The 18243-nt window shown below is 39.6% G+C and overlaps 1 protein-coding gene across 2 annotated transcripts in view; it reads right to left on the reverse strand.

Moving 5' to 3' along the window:
- Positions 1–18243, reverse strand: part of SMS (spermine synthase) — a 51644-nt gene that overhangs the window by 11321 nt on the left and 22080 nt on the right. For both annotated transcript variants that reach the window (XM_049834945.1, XM_049834946.1), the window contains exons 3-9: positions 12957–13050; positions 12133–12197; positions 9343–9518; positions 7314–7470; positions 6308–6395; positions 5168–5282; positions 4552–4631 (exon numbers count right to left, since the gene is read on the reverse strand). In XM_049834945.1, coding sequence (XP_049690902.1) covers positions 4552–4631; positions 5168–5282; positions 6308–6395; positions 7314–7470; positions 9343–9518; positions 12133–12197; positions 12957–13050 — 775 coding nt within the window. The remainder of the gene's footprint in view (positions 1–4551; positions 4632–5167; positions 5283–6307; positions 6396–7313; positions 7471–9342; positions 9519–12132; positions 12198–12956; positions 13051–18243) is intronic.

The raw sequence follows: 18243 nt of genomic DNA on the forward strand, positions 1-18243 counted from the left end.
TGGAGGCAAACCTGACTGAAGGTATCTCCACTGGCCAAACAATCAATTAACTTAAAACTCAATTCAGTAACACAAGGAAATGAAATGTCTGCCCTTAAAGACTCACAGACTGCCAAGAAATCACACAGGCTCGCACTGGGACATGCATCCGTTCTTCCAGACTCCCTTCACGTTCACAGTCGAGGAGAACCCTGCTCTGTCTCTGGAAGTGCTAATTAGAAAACCCACACAGCAGCCAAAAAAAGGAGGGTAACTATGGAGCAACATCACGGTGGTCTGGACTTTTAGAGGGCAGGACCACAAGTGTGTGTGGGAGACGTCTGATCCCTTGCACCAGTGGTTACTGCTGTTTACTGGAACCCAAACCTGTGAGGGGTCCGAGACTGTTTCTATCCTGCCTGGGTTGGATGACCCAGACTAGGAAGGAGTAAATTCCTGTTCAGAGGTATTTTTAAAGGTTCCACTTCATAAACAGGCTGAAAATGACAGCCTGCTCAACCTCAAAGGATTAGATCAGCAGAGCAAAAACTTCGCACAGAAAAAAAAGGCATTTTCGTAGCTACATATAATCCACTGACACAGAGACAACCTTACAATCAGTCTCTGCATCTTACAGAGCACAGTTTCACAGCTATTGGGACAATCCTCACATGCTACTTGGAAGGCACAGGATGGTGATGGTTCAGACAAACAACCACAAACATATCACAGTAGTATCTACAAGTACACGTACTCCAATAAAGTTGAAAAAAGTCATTTGGGCAATCTAAAAAATCATACTGGCTTTTAGAAGGTCCAATAGCATAAAAATACTTAACATGTTCAGAAACAAGTCACTGGGAAGGTCCCTTAGAGATGAAACCAGACCTTGGGTTTGCCAAGTTCTCACGTCCTCACTGACTCCCACTTCTCTCCCCTGCGGTGGCTGGGAACCTGCCCCTGTAACTGGCTGCCCCTGGAGAAGGCAACACTGAGCACCTCACAGACCTGGACCCATATTGCATCACTAAACTCTTCAAAGCACCAGCTTCAGGAGAAGGAAGAACAGAAATATAGCAAGCCATATGACCCTTAAGCATCAGAATAGTGGGATACATTCAACAGTAAGTTTTCGCAAACAAGCCTCAAGTCTTAAGCTTACAGGCAGGGCTGCAAGTTCGGTAGGCTAAGGGCCCTAAAGCTCACCTCTCTGTCCAGGTCCTACGTAGCCTGCAAGATTCTCCATATGGGTGATGCAGCTGAAAAAGCAAGGACATGAAAAGCAAGGCTACTACTCATGCAAGTAAGCTTTTATTCTGATTGCGATTACTATTTGTAGAGGCATAGAGCAAATATGGAGGCATTCCCCCCCTAATACACTCAAGCACAGACTTACAGCAGCAGAGAATGAGATCCATAAACTGCCCTTTCTATCTTTCCAGAGTTGAAATAAGCAAAAAGTCCCTCCATCCTAAAACTGGCCACATCATTTCTTGCATTCCCTGGGAATATGAATAAGTAGTCTGAAAAACCTTTTACAGGCAGAATCTCTCTAGAAATGTTAATAAACTGCTAGACAATATTAGTTACCAGTCTCCACCAAGTGGTGAAAGGATATTCTGCATTAGCATTTGGAGACTACTTCGAGGATCACCGCTGCATCCTGAGGGAACAGCCAGGTGTGTTAGGGTAGCATGCAAAAAAAAATTCTCTTGACAGTCTCAGATAAATTACATCTATCTAGAGTTAGACAGCTCTAGACCCTGCCTGCTGACAATTCATGTGCTGAAAAGAACATTTTCCGAAACTTGTGCAGAGCTCAATGAAGAGGTGATGAGCATTTCCATTTATTTTTCCCAGCAGTTGCATTTAAAGAGTCAGGCAGCAATACAGTATGTGAAAGACTGGCATTCTGTGAACAGAACTCCACTTTTGCGTAAAGGATTTCTTGAGCATTGAAATAAATGACATTCTAACACGATGCACAAGGTAACCCCTCCAAGCAGAACTAGCAGGGGACAGGCCACAAACAACAGAGGACAGAAGTTTCAAACATTAGTACAACATAATGCCAAGGCAGAAGAAGCAACTATAGCTACTGGCCAGTAGCCAACAGGACGATGACCTTTTTGCACCATCTTTCCTATGAGACATTTCCTCATCATAGCAAAGGTCAGGCCCTAACAAATAGGTGGACAATCCCTCAGTCACTTTTCTTGATATTTAACATACTTTATTTTTTGAGAACCAAAGAACTTCAAGAAAGCCAGGGGGGAGTGAAGGGCACACAAAATCCTGGACTTCAAAAACAAAGCTGCCTTAAAAGGCATGTGATTCCTTCAGCAGGTAAAGCACAGCCTGCTACCTAAGGTAAGCATCCTGGAAGTAGACAGTTGGAACAAAAGTAACTTAAATTTCCAACATTAATACACAGATCTAAAAAAACCTGGCATTTAACAGCCAGCACATCAGAGCATTCAAGACCATTTATGAGTTCCCAGCATGTGACTAAGCTCAGCTACCACAGTCTGCAGTGGTCACATTTGAACTTCTGTCCGTAGTCTAACTGAATCCTTTGGATATCCAGCTTCAATTAGTTTGATTCAAAACCTAATTTAAAGAAAGTTACAGGCAGCTGATTTTATTTAAAGAACCCCTAAAAGTCTGTTCTTCCTGTGATCAGACTGCTGAGTTTTCTGAGGGTTTTTTTTTTGTTTATTTGCTTTAAATCAGGCCCAACTGAGAAGAGGCAACAAGGACCATCAAATGGGTCAGGTAGTGTATCAGTAAATATATCAAAAGCTCTGATAGCTGTTTGCCCCAAAATTAAAATTTCCTTTTTTCCAACATGCTCAGGAAGGCGAAGTTGCCAGAGTACATTGCTCCTCTACTCCAGCCCTTTCACTGGCTACCAGTTAGCCACAAGTCCAAATTCAAGCCACTTCAATTTTAAATTTGTTTCTGCCCCATCCTGCCATGTCCCACCTTGTTGCTTGTGAACTGATATTGCACAGTTTCACAACGGCTTAAACCCACCAGGGCCAGTTCAGTGCTGCTGTCCTTCCTTCCTGTGCAAGCAGAGATGCTGGAGAACCAAGTTCTCTCCTCCTCCCATGAGGACAGAGCAGGCAGCAGGGCTGTACCAGGCTCAACCTCTATCGGTTTCAGCTGACATAAAACCACCTCCCTGTACCCTGGCCGCAGCACAGCCATCACTCCAGCTTTCAGCACAAGCTTCTTCCCAGAGACTTTCTGCAAAGTCTGACACATACTTGTCCACAGACATATTTACATACATTCCAATAAAGTAACATACACAGTGAGACTAGCTGACAAGAATGACAACTGCAACACAAATGCTTGCCCTGTCCAAAAGATGTAGTGTCCTTTCAATATCAGTCATAAGTATTTCCACTATTAACAAAATAGAAAAGCCATTGAGATTTAGTGTGATGCAGCCATATTAGTCATATCTTATATTTCAACCACAAGATAATTTATCTTGCCCAGACAACCACAGCATTTTAAAATGAAGCAGCACATTAAAGTTGCCAACAACCTCATTCTGCGAGTTTTGCATTTCTTTATAAACCTGTCCAATTTTACAGTAAACCAGTTCCTTTACACACCTCCGAAACTCCGTGCCGATAGGAACAGAGTTCAAATGCATAATTTTAGCTAGGTTATTTCAGAGCTTAACAAGGTTATTCCAAAATGCTGTACTTAAATGCTCCACACATCAGAAGACTAGTTAAAGTATGGGCATGACAAAAGAAATACAACTTCAGAGACTTATACTTCACTAAACCATCTGCTGGGTCCTGTCATGTTTTTGTACAGTTGCATGCAGCTTTATGGCATTCCAAATTCAGGATGAAACCTATAACACAATTATATTATCCATGAGGTGGCTATACTGTAGCATGTATACAAATCTTAAATTATTTCTTTTTAAATAGAGTTGCAGTAAGAACTTCATACACAAGGACAAAATCTTATTTATGACTGTATAAAACACTTCACAAAATACCAAGCATTGTAACAAACATTCAAATGTTCAAAACCCATTTTGAAAAAGCCAAACCAGTGACTTGCACTAGGAGTGGATAGCAAGCAAAAGAGAGTATTTACTCCCAACTGATTTTCTCATCCCATTGCACCCATGTAAAATTCTTACACCTTTATGGATGATAAATTTTTATGTCTTACACTCTACAACTGGAGACACTAGATTAAAAAACCATGTATGTGCTTATAAAGTACATCTGTTCTGCTTTTCCAAGAATTGCTTACAGCTAAAATATTCTGTAGTACACCTAGCTGATTCTTGAAATTATGCTTTTAATTTCAAAGACACAATCGCTACAAATTCAGCTGAAATAATGAAAAAACACAAGTCAGTTAGCAAAGCCCAAATTCCATGCAAAAATCCCTAAGTGAGTCATTAAAAGGAGAAAACCAGCTTGTTAGTAGATTTTTAGTTGGTTGGTTTAGTTTACTCCCCGTTTTTACCTGAAAAATGCAGATTGCAATACATATACAGCAATACTTTTTTACATCCAGATATCATACCTGTGTGAAGTATTTTCCATCTTGTTTCAGGACTTTCATTGAGAGGTCAAGAATCAATCGCAGAAATTCCCATGTGGAATCTGCATGTAGAGTATGATTTAAAAACAGAACAATACATTACTGGCTTGTTCACTGTTACATATTCAAGACTTGCAACCTATCTACTGTTTAAGAAGTAGCTATCCTACACCTTTAAAAAAACACAACAAACCCAACAAGCTAAAAACCACACAACCCATACACAATGGCAATGATGGTGGAAGTATCTGTTTTTCTTCACAGTAATTTTCCAGACTTTTCCAAGAAATTATAGAGTGGGAAAAATTTACTGGCATGTGAACTCCCTAAATACTTTCTCATAAATTATGTGAGTTGATATTATTCTGGAATAAGAGCACAGTTTAAAAAGAGCCCTAGGCACTGGCTAATTTTTTCTAACATATAAGAAAAATTCTAGAAGAACAAATGTGTTACTATCATTCTTTGCCCCTCAGATTTGCTATTAAAAAGGCAAGAATCAAAGTATTTGTGTTGCAAACTGCCAACTACCATGCAGCAGAGGGGCAGAAGTTTGGAAAATCCTCAGAAGTCTAGGAAAATAAATTTTAAGATTAACCTTCTTCTGGAGATGTGGAGATTGGAACAGCCGTCAGATCATTAATTACGTAATCAAACATCCTTCCTTCTTTGGCATACCTCTTCAGTACAGGAATACAGTCTTCAATCAGAACCTGTAAGAATGAAACAATACTCTAAATACGCTAAAACTGACCACGTAAAAGGAACAAAAGCAGATTCACAGCAATTAAGAGAAGGTAAAAAGTACAAAATTAAATATACACTTAATTTTAGGCTCCTTTTTAAACTTTTTACATCGTGTAAGAAGGAGGAACAGTTGTGGGAATTACAACAATGAAGGCACTACAGGACTGAATTTCCTTGCTGTCACTGATTGCCACGTAACCACTGTTCTACCTACCAAGTGGTAACAACAGTTAGCAGTCCACCAACATACGAGTAAAGTAACGTATGAATAAAGTATGAAGGGTCACTGATTCATGCAACATAGCATGTTACTTGTTATTTTTTTGCATGCTTTTTTTAGCTCACACCTGTAAAATAGTATCTGTGAGAGCCTTAAGGAGCAGTAATGAAAACAAAGAAAAGGTTTCCAGTGAAGATGTCAGATTACACCTGGGCTAGTCTACAAGCTCTGTCAGATGCAGCACAAAGACCTTAACTACAGGGATGCATGAATTTATTTTAATTTATTTTTTTAAAAAGATCCTAGCAGTGTACGAGTTTTTGCCTGCAAATTAAAAAGAATTTTAAAATGTGTATTACAAATTCAGATACTCTCAACAGTACAGGACAACTGAAATACACATTTCTTCTATCTTTTCATCAATTTAAGGAATTATGTTTAACACTGCATCCTTACTGCTATTTCCTCTTTATTTGTAGGCTACAGCAATAAACATTCTCCTATTTCACATTCCTTAAAAGCTATATATAATTATTTTTAGAAGAGCTGGAAGAGGGAGAGTTAAAATATTTTGACACTAATATATACTTCCAACACAAATCCTACTGCCAGCTATTAAAATTTAGAAGTGTCATAAAAAAAGTAAAAATCCTTCCCAAATTTAAGAAAAATCAGAAGACTTTTCCCCAAACATTCGCTATTACAGTCTACCAGGCTAGGTATAATTGTATTTGAAATATTACTTCTAATCAAAGAAAAACAGAAAGTTACCTGATAGCACTCTCCTTTCAGATTGTCTAAGACATCTCCGCATGTTTTACGCATGTATTTTTTACACCCGTCAATCACCATTTGGTCAATGTTTGAAGCTGGTTAAGGCATTCTACGTTCCAGAAATAATACAGGTAACAGTTTCTATTTCTTCAGAAAGAAATTCTCAAAAAGGTGACATTCACAAAAGAATAGTAAAACATGTATCTCTGTATACATATTGCAATAGCCATTTGCCTTCAGATTTAGTTAGAGGTTTAGGAAGTGTTTATTTTTGGTTTAAACCAGTATTTCTGGTACCTTAGGTTACCGTTACTATGAAAGCTTGAAATGTGAACAATAGGAAGGTGTATTTAAAAACCCCATAAAGCTAAACTAGGTTAAGACTTCAACCTACATTTTTAAAACAACTGTTTTTAGTTTCTAACAAGGGGATCCCAAAACCTAGGATGATCAATATTTCATATGGCTAACAGTGGTTTACATTACAAACTATCTGAACTACAGAATGTTGAAAACTTGATTTGTATCAGTATTTTTAAAACAGGCCAAGAGTTGGTCATTCTGCCACCAATGCAATTCACTAAGCCCTGACATTCCTATTGATTAAACTTTTTTGCTTCTAGGAATATTTTTTTTAGCTTGCTTTAATAAAACAAAAGAACCCAAGACAGCAGAACTCAGCCCAAACTGCAGACTTGACAGACCTGTCTCCTGTTATCAGAGAAGATATCAGTTTGAAGACAGAAGTGTTCCTTTCCAGTTCTATGTAAATTGCTACTCAAGAGTTATAGTATGGATTGGGAACTCAAAAGTATGTGCTACATAGTGATGCACAAATATGTAGTCACTGGGTCTCTAAGAGGACTAAAAGAAATTTCATTTCAGACCCTATCTCCTTGTGCAAGTCAGAACCTGATAGTTAATCATGCTCAATGCTAAGACATCAGCAGAAAACACAGGCTGAGAAATGTTGAAATGAATGATCAGTCATTTGTCAAAGGATATCTCTACCATAGTAACCATCTTTGGCTTCAGTTTGACTATCTCATATAGTATACCTCCATCACCACCTCCCAGGATTAGCACTTCTTTCCCAGTGTAGTCTTCCTTTCCACTGCCCATTATGGCTTGAGTATATGCCAGGTCACTCTCTGCCAGATCTGAATGTAAGGAAGAGAAAGAGTTGGACAGAAACATTACATCTTTAATTCTTCTCATTAATTGGTATTAATTTGGCATTAATCCAAAGGTGATATAATACAGACCAAAGCAAGAGCATCTACAGAAACAACCTAGCTCTCAGAGACAGTCCAGGTAACAGGAGGCTAATGATTTACCAAAGCTAATGAGATCCTCCTCAGAACCCCACACAGGATTTGTCTAGTTCTCAATGCAAACCCAGCAATTGCTACCTCAGCATTAGGAAGCACTGCATGCCAAGAGAAGCAAAGCTGTAGAGCAAAACTGTCAGTACTCAGGACTTGATGTGTACTCTCAATACTTCAGTGGGTTTTTACCTCAGACTAGTGCTGCAAGAGACAAGTCAGGAGATTTTTGCTAACACACTCTGGACCCCAACTAAAAAGAGCAATCTAGATGTACCCCAGTGGATCCCTGCACAGAACTATGACTATTAACACCCAACTGCTGAAGGACCCTGAAGCATGCCTTCTGCTGAATTGGTCACCATTAGCTTCAAAGCAGGAAAGAACATTCCTAAGCTGTAATAACAGATCTGAGCTACAAGGGCAAAGCTTTGTGCAGCAGCACATCATGGCATATCCTATCGTTCTGCCTGGCAATCAGCACTTCACTTATAAGTGCACAATAACAAAGTGACACAAAACAGTATTTTAAAGTCTCATGGAAGGTAAATAAGTAATGGCATACTTCCCTTTCTATGAAGCACATTGTGACAATGTTCAAACAAAACCTCACCTCCATATGAAACTGATGAAGATTTCTGCTTAGAAGTATGGAAAACCCTAATTTAGTGATTTCAAATACAATTCTAACTGAATTAGAGAAGGCCTTGCTAATGAATTAAATAGCAAAGCTTTTCAGCTGCCATCTGCACAGAAGTTCCCCTGACAGTTGCAGAAAGCTAATTGAATGGTTAGAGATATTTCTAGTGATTTCAAAAAGCTATAGTCAAATTTCTTAATTACTCTGCCATTAGACTGAAATTAGGTATTCTATCCCTAGACAGCAACATCCCTTGTTTACCTCAGCCAGTACTTTTCAACATAAGTACTGAGAGATTTTTACAAAGCATACTCCCTGATGCCTAGATTTTCTAGCAAACAGCATTCTCATCCCGCTTCAAAGAACAGTAGCCCATCTTCTCTCAAGTTCACTTTGAAAAATACAAAGATCAGCAGGCACAGAGTACCACATATGAAGAGCCTTCCATAAAGGTTGGGTCACTCTTCTGATGAACTTAGAGTTCAACTGTGCATTTTGAAGAAGACAAAAGTCAAAAGATGTTCACCAACAAAGCAGCTAAATGGTTTAAGATACAGCTGTGCTGTATCTCACCAGGCAGGCAACTCCCTTAGAGAATCAAGGGAGCAGCAGGATTATCCCCACACACACTCACCAGCTCCTACTTCCTTCATATGTCTCTAGACCTCTACTGCATTTTGAAGACAGAGTAGCTTGTTTTACTATCAAAGAGAAGCCCTCAAGACATTGGGCTTGCAACAGACATGTAAAAGCTCACGTGAAAGAAAGGAGTAGAGTAAGCTCTGCTAGACAACACTGACTTCTGTTCTCCTTTCCACGCTCCTTTCCACAGCAAAGATGATGACTTTGGGAAAAGAAGAAATCTTTTTTTGTACTCAAGATTTTACACTGGTCAGCCTTTCTGATTAAAATACTTTATATACAGTAACAGATATATGTGTACATGCATATATGTAGCTTCCAGCATCAGAAGCATGACCCTTAGTAATCTATTAGAACTGTGCCATAGCAAGATAGAAAACAACACTTCCTACAATTTCACACAAGATTTTCAAACTCATACTTACTAACATCCCCACTGAGAATAAGAATATTCCCAAACTGTTTTGAATGCAGTATTTTAATGTTCTGAAAAGGTGAGTCTTCATCATAAACAACTTCATCTATGTCATACTCCACCAGGCGTCCATCAGCTGTGGGCCAGTATCTATCAATGACACCTCCTCTCAAAATGGCTGGCAATCTAGAAAGAAATAATAAGAAAAATGGATTACAAAACATTTGAGATATTTTTTTTTTTTTAAATTCCCTCTAAACATCCTGTGGATCCTCCATAATAAATAATACTTACAAGAGGGATCTAAGAAAAACTTGCAAAATTTAACATTCAGACATAAGAAACTTATCAGCCATATGTTAAATACACATAACTTGCTAAGGCACAGATGAAATATAAATGATGGTTCTTTATGTATAACTTCTACAATGTGCTTGTGAATCTCTCTACCTTAAGACAGGGATTTACATAACATACCAGCCTCTGCAGAATAGGCTCATGACTAGAAACGGATAAAATACAAAAGCAGAAAGCAGACAAAAAAGCATAACAAAATCTCCTCCCACCTTCAGCTCAGCTAAGAATGCTATTTCTTTGAGATTAGTGTACCTCACCCTTCTAAAGTTGTACTGAGACATTTTTAAATACATATGTAAATACAAAAAGTGAACTATTATAGTGTTTCAAACTGAGCCACGTCGCCCTGCAGTGTACAAGTACAATCCTTGATATCAGCTGACAGCTTACATTACTTTTAAGAAGTGGTTCAAGCATCTGCATAGATTGTTTTGGTTTTGTTGTTGGGTGTTTTTTTAATTCCATATAAAAGTATCTTGGTTCAAATCTGTATTTCATCTGTAAAGACAAACTATATTTGAAATGGCAGTGAATGATCAAAATGATTGCATACCATTTTAAGCAAAGTGTGCAGGCACAGAGTTCATCAGATTTCCCACACACTTCGAAGAGTTAAGGGTGGGGCTTTTTCCAGGAGAGCATAGCAGTAGACTAGACACAGAGAAGCTGCTTCTAAATTCACTAGCAATTCTCAATAAACACTTCAAAAATATTTTCTACCCTCAGTGAGCCACAAGATGGCAGCAACCGGTGAGAGCAAGAGCATCTGCTCAATACATCAAGACAACAAAAAGGCAAGAACAGCTTTTCCAGCAGCATTAATTCTAGTGGAGCTGCATGTGTGAAGCTAACATCAGAAGGATGCAAAGCAAATTAAAAAAAAGAAAAAAATATGAAAAGTTGAGGGGGGTGTGACAAGATTCATGACAGACCCACTGTTCCAAGAAGCTCATCTTCCTATACTAACATAAACAAATTAATCTAGATCACTTCAGGCAGACTTTTCCCTGACCCATTTTTAACAAGTTCCTATCACAGAGATTCCACAGACTCCCAATATAATATTTCAGTATTAAAATATCTTCAAAGAGCGAGCTTCTCCCTATATACACAGGCACAAGATTATCTACATTTGCACACTGTGCACCACATGAGGCTTTACCAGGACAAAGTAAAGGAAGATAACTAGCTCTGTTTTACATACAGCTGTTAAGCAAAAACAATATTCAAGGTATAACACCACTTTTCAAATCACTACCATTTTACTTGTGGTCTTGTATAGCCTTCAGATTACTTTCTACTACAGTTCTGCTTAGCTGTTTTCCCATTTTGTAGTTTGCTCCTTGGCCTTACTGAATCTTGTTGATTTTATGCTGCTTTTTACTTTTCTTAAACCATTTCCTCTTCTGACTATGTTATTTAAAGCACTCGCTGCACCCTCCATCAAGTGCATGCCTGCAGCAAGTGCTCCCTGGCTTTGAGATGCCAGGCACTGCCACAGAGCTACCAGGAAGACACTAATATGAGCTGTGTCCTTCCAGATGCCTGGGGAACTCCTGCATGAATGCTGTTTCAGCAGCAGGCAACGAACCAATTAGCATCCCTACAGTTTAAAATATGACCTTGTATTTAAGTAAATCAAAGCGACAGAAGGTTTGCAAAGCCTCCCTCCTTCACTCATCAGTTATGTTAAAAAAAGTTTGCTACAAAATATTTCTATCTTCTTGCCAGGGCCCTAAGCACACAGGTTCCCCCAGGGGTTTTTGCCACATGTGCCCAAGGCCAGCATCGTAAGATGCAGCAGGGGCAGAGCTGTGAGAGAAAGAGCTTGCAGGAAATCTTGTTGGGGCAGGGCCTCCTCCATAAGCTTGAACTTCATTTCAGCTCCAGCCCTCAGCCCTCGTCCCTGCCCAAGCTACCCTGCAGCTCTGCTCAATTCTTTTGCCAATCCTTGACACCCAGCTTGGTCTCGGAGCTGCCTCAGTACTACAGCCCAGCCTGGCAGTCACAGGGCTGGGGCTCACCCTGGTCACCTTCACCACCCTGCTCGCCTTGTCCGCAAGCTGTGGGATGCGGTCCGGAGGGTACGGTTCACACCCTGGGCTACCCTACCCACCACCACCCTGGGTTCCGCAGCCCTTCCAGAGCAGTCCACTCTTGCTTCCTGCTGGCATTTTCTCCCCCCATTTCATGCAACCAGAGCAGCAAATTAAAGAAATAATCCTTGCCCAAAGTAACAATATTGAAGAAGCAGCGTAACAAAAGGACAAACCTCACAGTATCTTCAATTCTGCAATAAAACCATTTTAAAACATTGGGGAAAAAAACCACACACAAATTCATACTCCGGGCTATTCACTGCAGTACAGCAAAACATAATTTCCTCATTATCTTCAGCAAATATACAGACAAGCCACATACAGAAGTAGATGTACGAACTTACCGCTTCACCCTTTTTATATTACCATGAAACAATTCTTTCATTCTTTCTTCTACTTTGTTTAGAAGCTGGAAAAAAAGAGAGGTGGAATTTATAGGTGATCACTTAATGTAAAATATCTGTTAAATTAGGCTACTTGGAAGGCAATAAAGACTAGCACCTGCACTGAAAGGCTTTGAAATGTAACATTAGAAGCCTATGAATAACTAACTAGCTGGTTGCCTCAAGCCTCATTACTAGCAAGAACATACATATTGTAGCAGCTGTTACCACTGCATTTAGCCATCCTCCAGGATAACACAGCCAGACCTTCCAGGCACAGCCAAGGAGAGAAGACAAGAACCTTGTAAGGTTTCATTCCTGCCAAAGCAGTGGCCTATTCCCCTGCAATATCCAATTTCTAGAGCCTTCATATCAGGGAAGATGAAATTATTTTTCTTCCTGGGTTAGAAGTTTGAGTATAGAGGCTCCCCATGTCTCAGATTAGAGAAGGAAAAGAAGTCACAGGCTAATACACCAGGTTGAGCATCACTTCTCACTCACTGCCCTGGGTACCTGAAGAGACCTGAGCCCTAACCAAGGCTGCTATGTCTTTACAACTTCTAAAGCAAAGAACACAAGGCCCAAGACATGCAAAAAAGAGTGTGTGCGCATGCACTCACATGTGTATGCACCTACAATATGTGTTACTATTCCTCATCTGTAAGCATTCAGGTTTGAAATAACTTTAATATTTAAAAATCTTTTACCAAGATATGCTTTGATAGACCTGAAGAAGAGGGGCTCCTGATGCAGTTTGGTAAGTCTAGCAAGACAAGCACTCATACCTGATCAGCTTCCTCTCTTCCTTTTGTATGATCATTGTAATTCTGCAGATCCACCAACACTAATCCATGAGGGTGAATTCTCAAATTGGCAAAACTACAAAATAGAGACAGTGATGATGATTTTATTATCAAAAATCAGAGTGAGCGAGGAACGAAAGTCTGAAACTAGTTATATTAAACTCAGAATGCATGTTTCTTTTTCCAGCCCTCTGTAACTGTTGGCAGTGGCAGCTCCAGTCTTCTTCTGCAAGTCACTAAACAGCAAACAGAAAGTTGCACGAGTATGCCATTCACTACATAACAAATAAAATCAGCAGGGAGCAAGGCAATGAACAGAGTTTAAACCAGAACAAGTATGGTATAAGGGGAAAATATACTACCTAGCCTCAGTTCTTTAAATAAGGCTTGCTTGAACAGGTATATTGTGTCAGTTTCGTTTTTTAATTGAAATCAAGCCTCAAGAAAACAACTGCACACTTTTCTTCCCCTATATCTTCCTTCTCACTTCTTGGGGTTTTTTTTGGTTGTGGTGGTTTTTTGTTTTGTTGGGTTTTTTTAACTTTATAGCACCTATTCAGAGAGACAGTGTTCACATTCAAAAGGTGAATAAAAATTTTTAAGGGAAAAGCAGTAAGTGTGCTGGACCATGACTTTGACTGGCAAAGTTACAGCAGCAAACTCTCATTGATGAATACAGACAAAACTCCTACTGTATGTTGCATTTATTACAGGAGCATTTAAAGACCAACGAGCAAGGCTTCAACATGCTAGGTGTTAGGTGGACAAACAGATGACCTTCAAGAACTTGCAACAAACAAAACAGATAAAGACTATGGGGAAGGACACAAGAAAATAAAAAAGTAGCAGGGGTGATATCCTTTCCATACTGGGGAGGGGAGAAGACAAAAAGAAACAGAAAGGCTACAAGAAGATTATGTAAAGGAAGGGAGGGAAAGCATAAACTGAAAGAAGAGGGCAGAGGAGGGGATGGGAACAGGAACAGCAAAGCAAAGAATGAATGGTATTCAGGGATGGAGTTCATTAGTACACCACAGAGAAACCCCAGATAAACCTGTATACAGTTCTCTGAATACCCCTTTCTTTGCTTGTCTACTCTTTATCACCCCACTCAGCCTCAAAGGCAAACCAAACTAACTCTTGAGACAAAAAGTTTAGGTGACCTATCTCCCCACCACTCCCACCTTTTTTGTTCCTTCCAGAACTCTTTTCATAAATTGTCAGCCTTGATACAAACACCACCTCTCCCACGGCAGTGGGAACTTTGGCCAGCAAATACCCTTAGCTGCAGTCAGAGAGAAAATCCTGAATATTTGGTGTTACCTGACAATTATAATTTTTGGTAACTAAAGTGATTAAATGATGAAACTGAAGTGATTCAAGAACAAAAACACTCTTGCTGGCTTTGGACAGCAGTGATCTGTAGCTGTGGTGTGTTTACAATTGACAGAGAAACCAGTGTCACTCACTTCTCTTCAAAACATGAGCCTGGGAAGTCTCAGGCTTTCCTGAAGACTTTATGTGCAGGTCTTCCCTTCAGGAGGAAAGACATTTCTCTACAATACTCATGCCCACCGTGTTTCCCCCTCCCAAGTACCTGCAGACTGTCACCCCTACACCTCAGCAATTGCCCACCAGGTCTCCTCCCGACCAGCATTCTTCATCAGGGACCAGAAAATGGCTGCGCTCCCAATGGCCATTAAACAAAGCCACAGAATAGCCTTAAAATATGCATGCATCCCCGCCCCGGAAATTAGTCCTGCATATTCTAGCCTGATGAAAGGATGAACAAAAAATAGAGAACGGTATCTTTATTTACTCTTTGACTTTTCTTTTTAACTACCAGATAGTGCTACCACTTAAGGGACCAGGTTTATGAGCTAATTAGAAGAATAAGAGCATTTTCAGTATTACACAGCTTAAGTTGGTGTTCCCATCAGTACCACTAAGACACAAGTAGGACGATTAAACATTAAAAAAACAAGAGGGGAGGACACACACTCCCCAGCTCCAAGTCTCTATGGGGCTTCAGAGTTTTTAACTACTTCTCTCTGTGACCTTACAACCCCTTGAACCAAAGGGATTCAAATCAGTTGCATGCTTCTCCTAGAGTCTCTCCATGCTCAGCATAGAGGGAATGGCTACTGCAAAGGACAGCTCTGGAGAAAACCCCACAAGGATTCTGTTTATATGATTTTTCACATCAGCAAGGGTTTATTTTGTAATGTGCCTAACATGGGAGGAAAAAATAGGCATAAGCGTAAGAACAAATAGCTTTATCGCAAGACTCCAGGAGATTTTTTATTTTTTTTTTTTTTTAAAGGAGAGAAAGACAAAAGAGCAGAGCTCACTAGATGGAAGCACTGTTCACTCCAGCAGCTTTTAGATGCATTCAGTGAAAAGGAACATTTCTGGTGAAGTCCATGGACTACTCCAGGCCCTCACAGCTGCAGCACTACAGACAGAAATGACTATTTGCAGTTATTACTGTTATTAGTGTCCCTGAGATCAGGCACAGGGCCAGAAATATTTGCACTGTTAGAAAAACTTTCTATCAGTTTACTACTGTATTAGAGAGGTTGCTGTTGACACAAATAAGCAACATATTGTCCCATGACTTGAGTTCTCTTTTAAATTCCTTTCCTACAAGAATCACATAGCTGTCGTAAGATTTGACAGCTGATGTTGTGTTCACTTCCCCTGTGACTGCATGAGATACTTCCTCGGTAGGGGATGTTACTGCCATTGCTTTGGTGTCTTTTGGGTGGGAGGCAAGGAGAGGCAGAGGAGGGTTGCTCTGAAAAGCACAGCCACACAACTTATAAGTGGTATGATAGCATTAGAATACAGAGACAGTAACACTGCAGAACCATCATTTGTCAAACTGTTACCTCTACTGGAATAGCAAAGCTCTTACCTGCTGACAAACTAACTATGAGTCACTATAGAATAGACAAAATAGTTCAAGTATTTGAAAAATAGCCTGCCAATAAAAGCATCACCTCTCTAGTTACTCATAATGAGGGAAGAAATGAAAACCTGCGTATACTAGGAAATCCCAAATTAAGAAAAATTTGTCACGACATTGTTTCAATAAAGCATACTTTCTCTTTGTTTAAAACGCTCTTCATCTTAATTACAGAGTACTTAAGGGACCTTAAGATATTAAGCAACCACAGTTTTTCACTGCACTATTATTCCTGTTCTCTTTTTATAAAATAAAAAAATTAAGACAGTGAAAGCTACTACAGTTCTAAATTGTTGCCAATTCCTAGCAACAGCTTCCAATTCTTCAGCCCATTTTTGCACTCTAGGTAACTCCATGAATAAACAACATTTTAGCCTGAAACAAAGAGCTGAGGAATGTTCATCCCGCTCCTTTAAAATATGCTGACTAGCATAAGGAGCAGTTAGGAAAAGACTAACACAGAAAAGTAAAAACTCTCACCCCTCCCCTCATGGTGTAAATATATTCACCATCATCTCAGTGACATACAAACCAACTTCAGCTGGGTAAAACTTGCATTATTGCACTGAAGTCAAATGCCAGTAGGATTACACTCCTCTAAACAAGAATTCAGACACAGAACAGAAGCTAAAAAAGGGTGTGTGGATAGGGGAGGTTAAAACTTTTCTAAAAGAGTCTTCTACTGTAGAAACAGTGACTCTAAGTTTCAGGTTTTGTGGGTTTTTAAAGAACTTTCAGGTGAAACATGACAAAAGAAGGCGCATAGATGCACGAAGGACATAAAAACCCTGGTAACTGTACAGAGTATGTAACAGAAGAGTACTTGCTCACAAGCAGCAATGCTATTAAAATATTGTATTAGTTGAGAAGATACTCAACAGTTTCCAAAGATTAGCTTTAATGATTCTTCTCCTTCCCTAGATTTATTTAATAACTTTAACCTGTTAAGATATACTAGACCCTATGACTTTGTATGAAGTACCATATACATTAAATGAGATTAAAAAAATGTTAGGAATATCAAGTCTTTACCTGTCCAGTCTAAGCTAGAGTAAATGACACTTCAGCAAAAGCATGCTGCTTCAGGTGAGCCTGAAAACATTCTGGAAGTTGTTGCAAATGCTCTGATAGAGAAATCAAAATTTGGTCACATAGAAGAGCTAGGTTTGATTAAGAAGTAGAATTGTGAAGCATAATGTATAGGATTGTTAAGTTTGAAATGAAGCCATAGAAACTTTAGGAACTGTTATGTATGGCCACAGGAACCTTAATATTGTTAAGTTTGAAATAGCTAACCATAGAAACCTCACCAGGAAGTTACTGGTTTTCCTATGTTTTGTTTTAAGAAATTAAGGAAACCGTCATGGGACACCAGTTTGCTGCTTGGAAACCCTCTTACCCTTCCCATCTCGATTTGAGTATCAAGGATTCCAATCAGCAGAGCCAAGTAGAATTGACCAATGATTGTTTTTAAATAAGAATATTGATAAGGTTATATAATCAAAGGACCAATCATTACAAAGGTTAAATTTAAGAGCAAGCATACTATGCACTTTTATGTAATAAGCTTCTTTAACAATGATTTGACAGAAAGAGTCCATAAAAAACAATGGATTTTGACACTAAGTTTTACATGCCTTTGGAGGCACAATCCCCCATGTCCCCAGCACTGCAATAAACAAAGTGCCTGCTTCTTAACTTCACATCGGTGTTAAGGAGTTTTATTCCAGACTTTGGTTACAAAGTGATCTGAAAACACAAGGCTCCAGCAAACAAGACTGCTGGGGCCCTGAGCCTCAGGGACAGAGCTCCTCTCCTCCATGTGCTACTACTCCCCAACCAGTGTTTGGGCAAGGGGGCTGGCAAAGCAGAGAAGTATATCGGACCCCACCACTACAGACAGGGACTTGAGCAGCTCAAGTGAGCCAATTCCTGCATGACTCCAGAGCCTTGTGTTGACAACCCCATTAGTAAATGTTTTCAGCTGAACTTCCCTCAATTAGGTCCTTTGTCAGAGTAAATCACAAAGTAAATGGACCAGGTAGAGTTGCCACATGTGACTTTTGCTTGCTTAGCTTCAGACAAAGGAGAACAGGGATCTGTTGCTTTGGTAATGACAACAGGAAAGCATGGCTTAATCCTCAAATCAGCTCCAATTCGTTTAACAACCACAGCCCTCTGCGGGGCTGTTCACAGGGTATCTTTGTCAGAGACAAAGTGTTGAATTGTGGGCACTGCTGTTGACAAAAATCTGTAGCACGGGACACCGTGCAACCTATGGGGGTTATCTCTGCAGACTTT

This window comes from Accipiter gentilis, chromosome 32, assembly GCF_929443795.1.
Source record: "Accipiter gentilis chromosome 32, bAccGen1.1, whole genome shotgun sequence".
NCBI classification, from domain to species: domain Eukaryota; kingdom Metazoa; phylum Chordata; class Aves; order Accipitriformes; family Accipitridae; genus Astur; species Astur gentilis.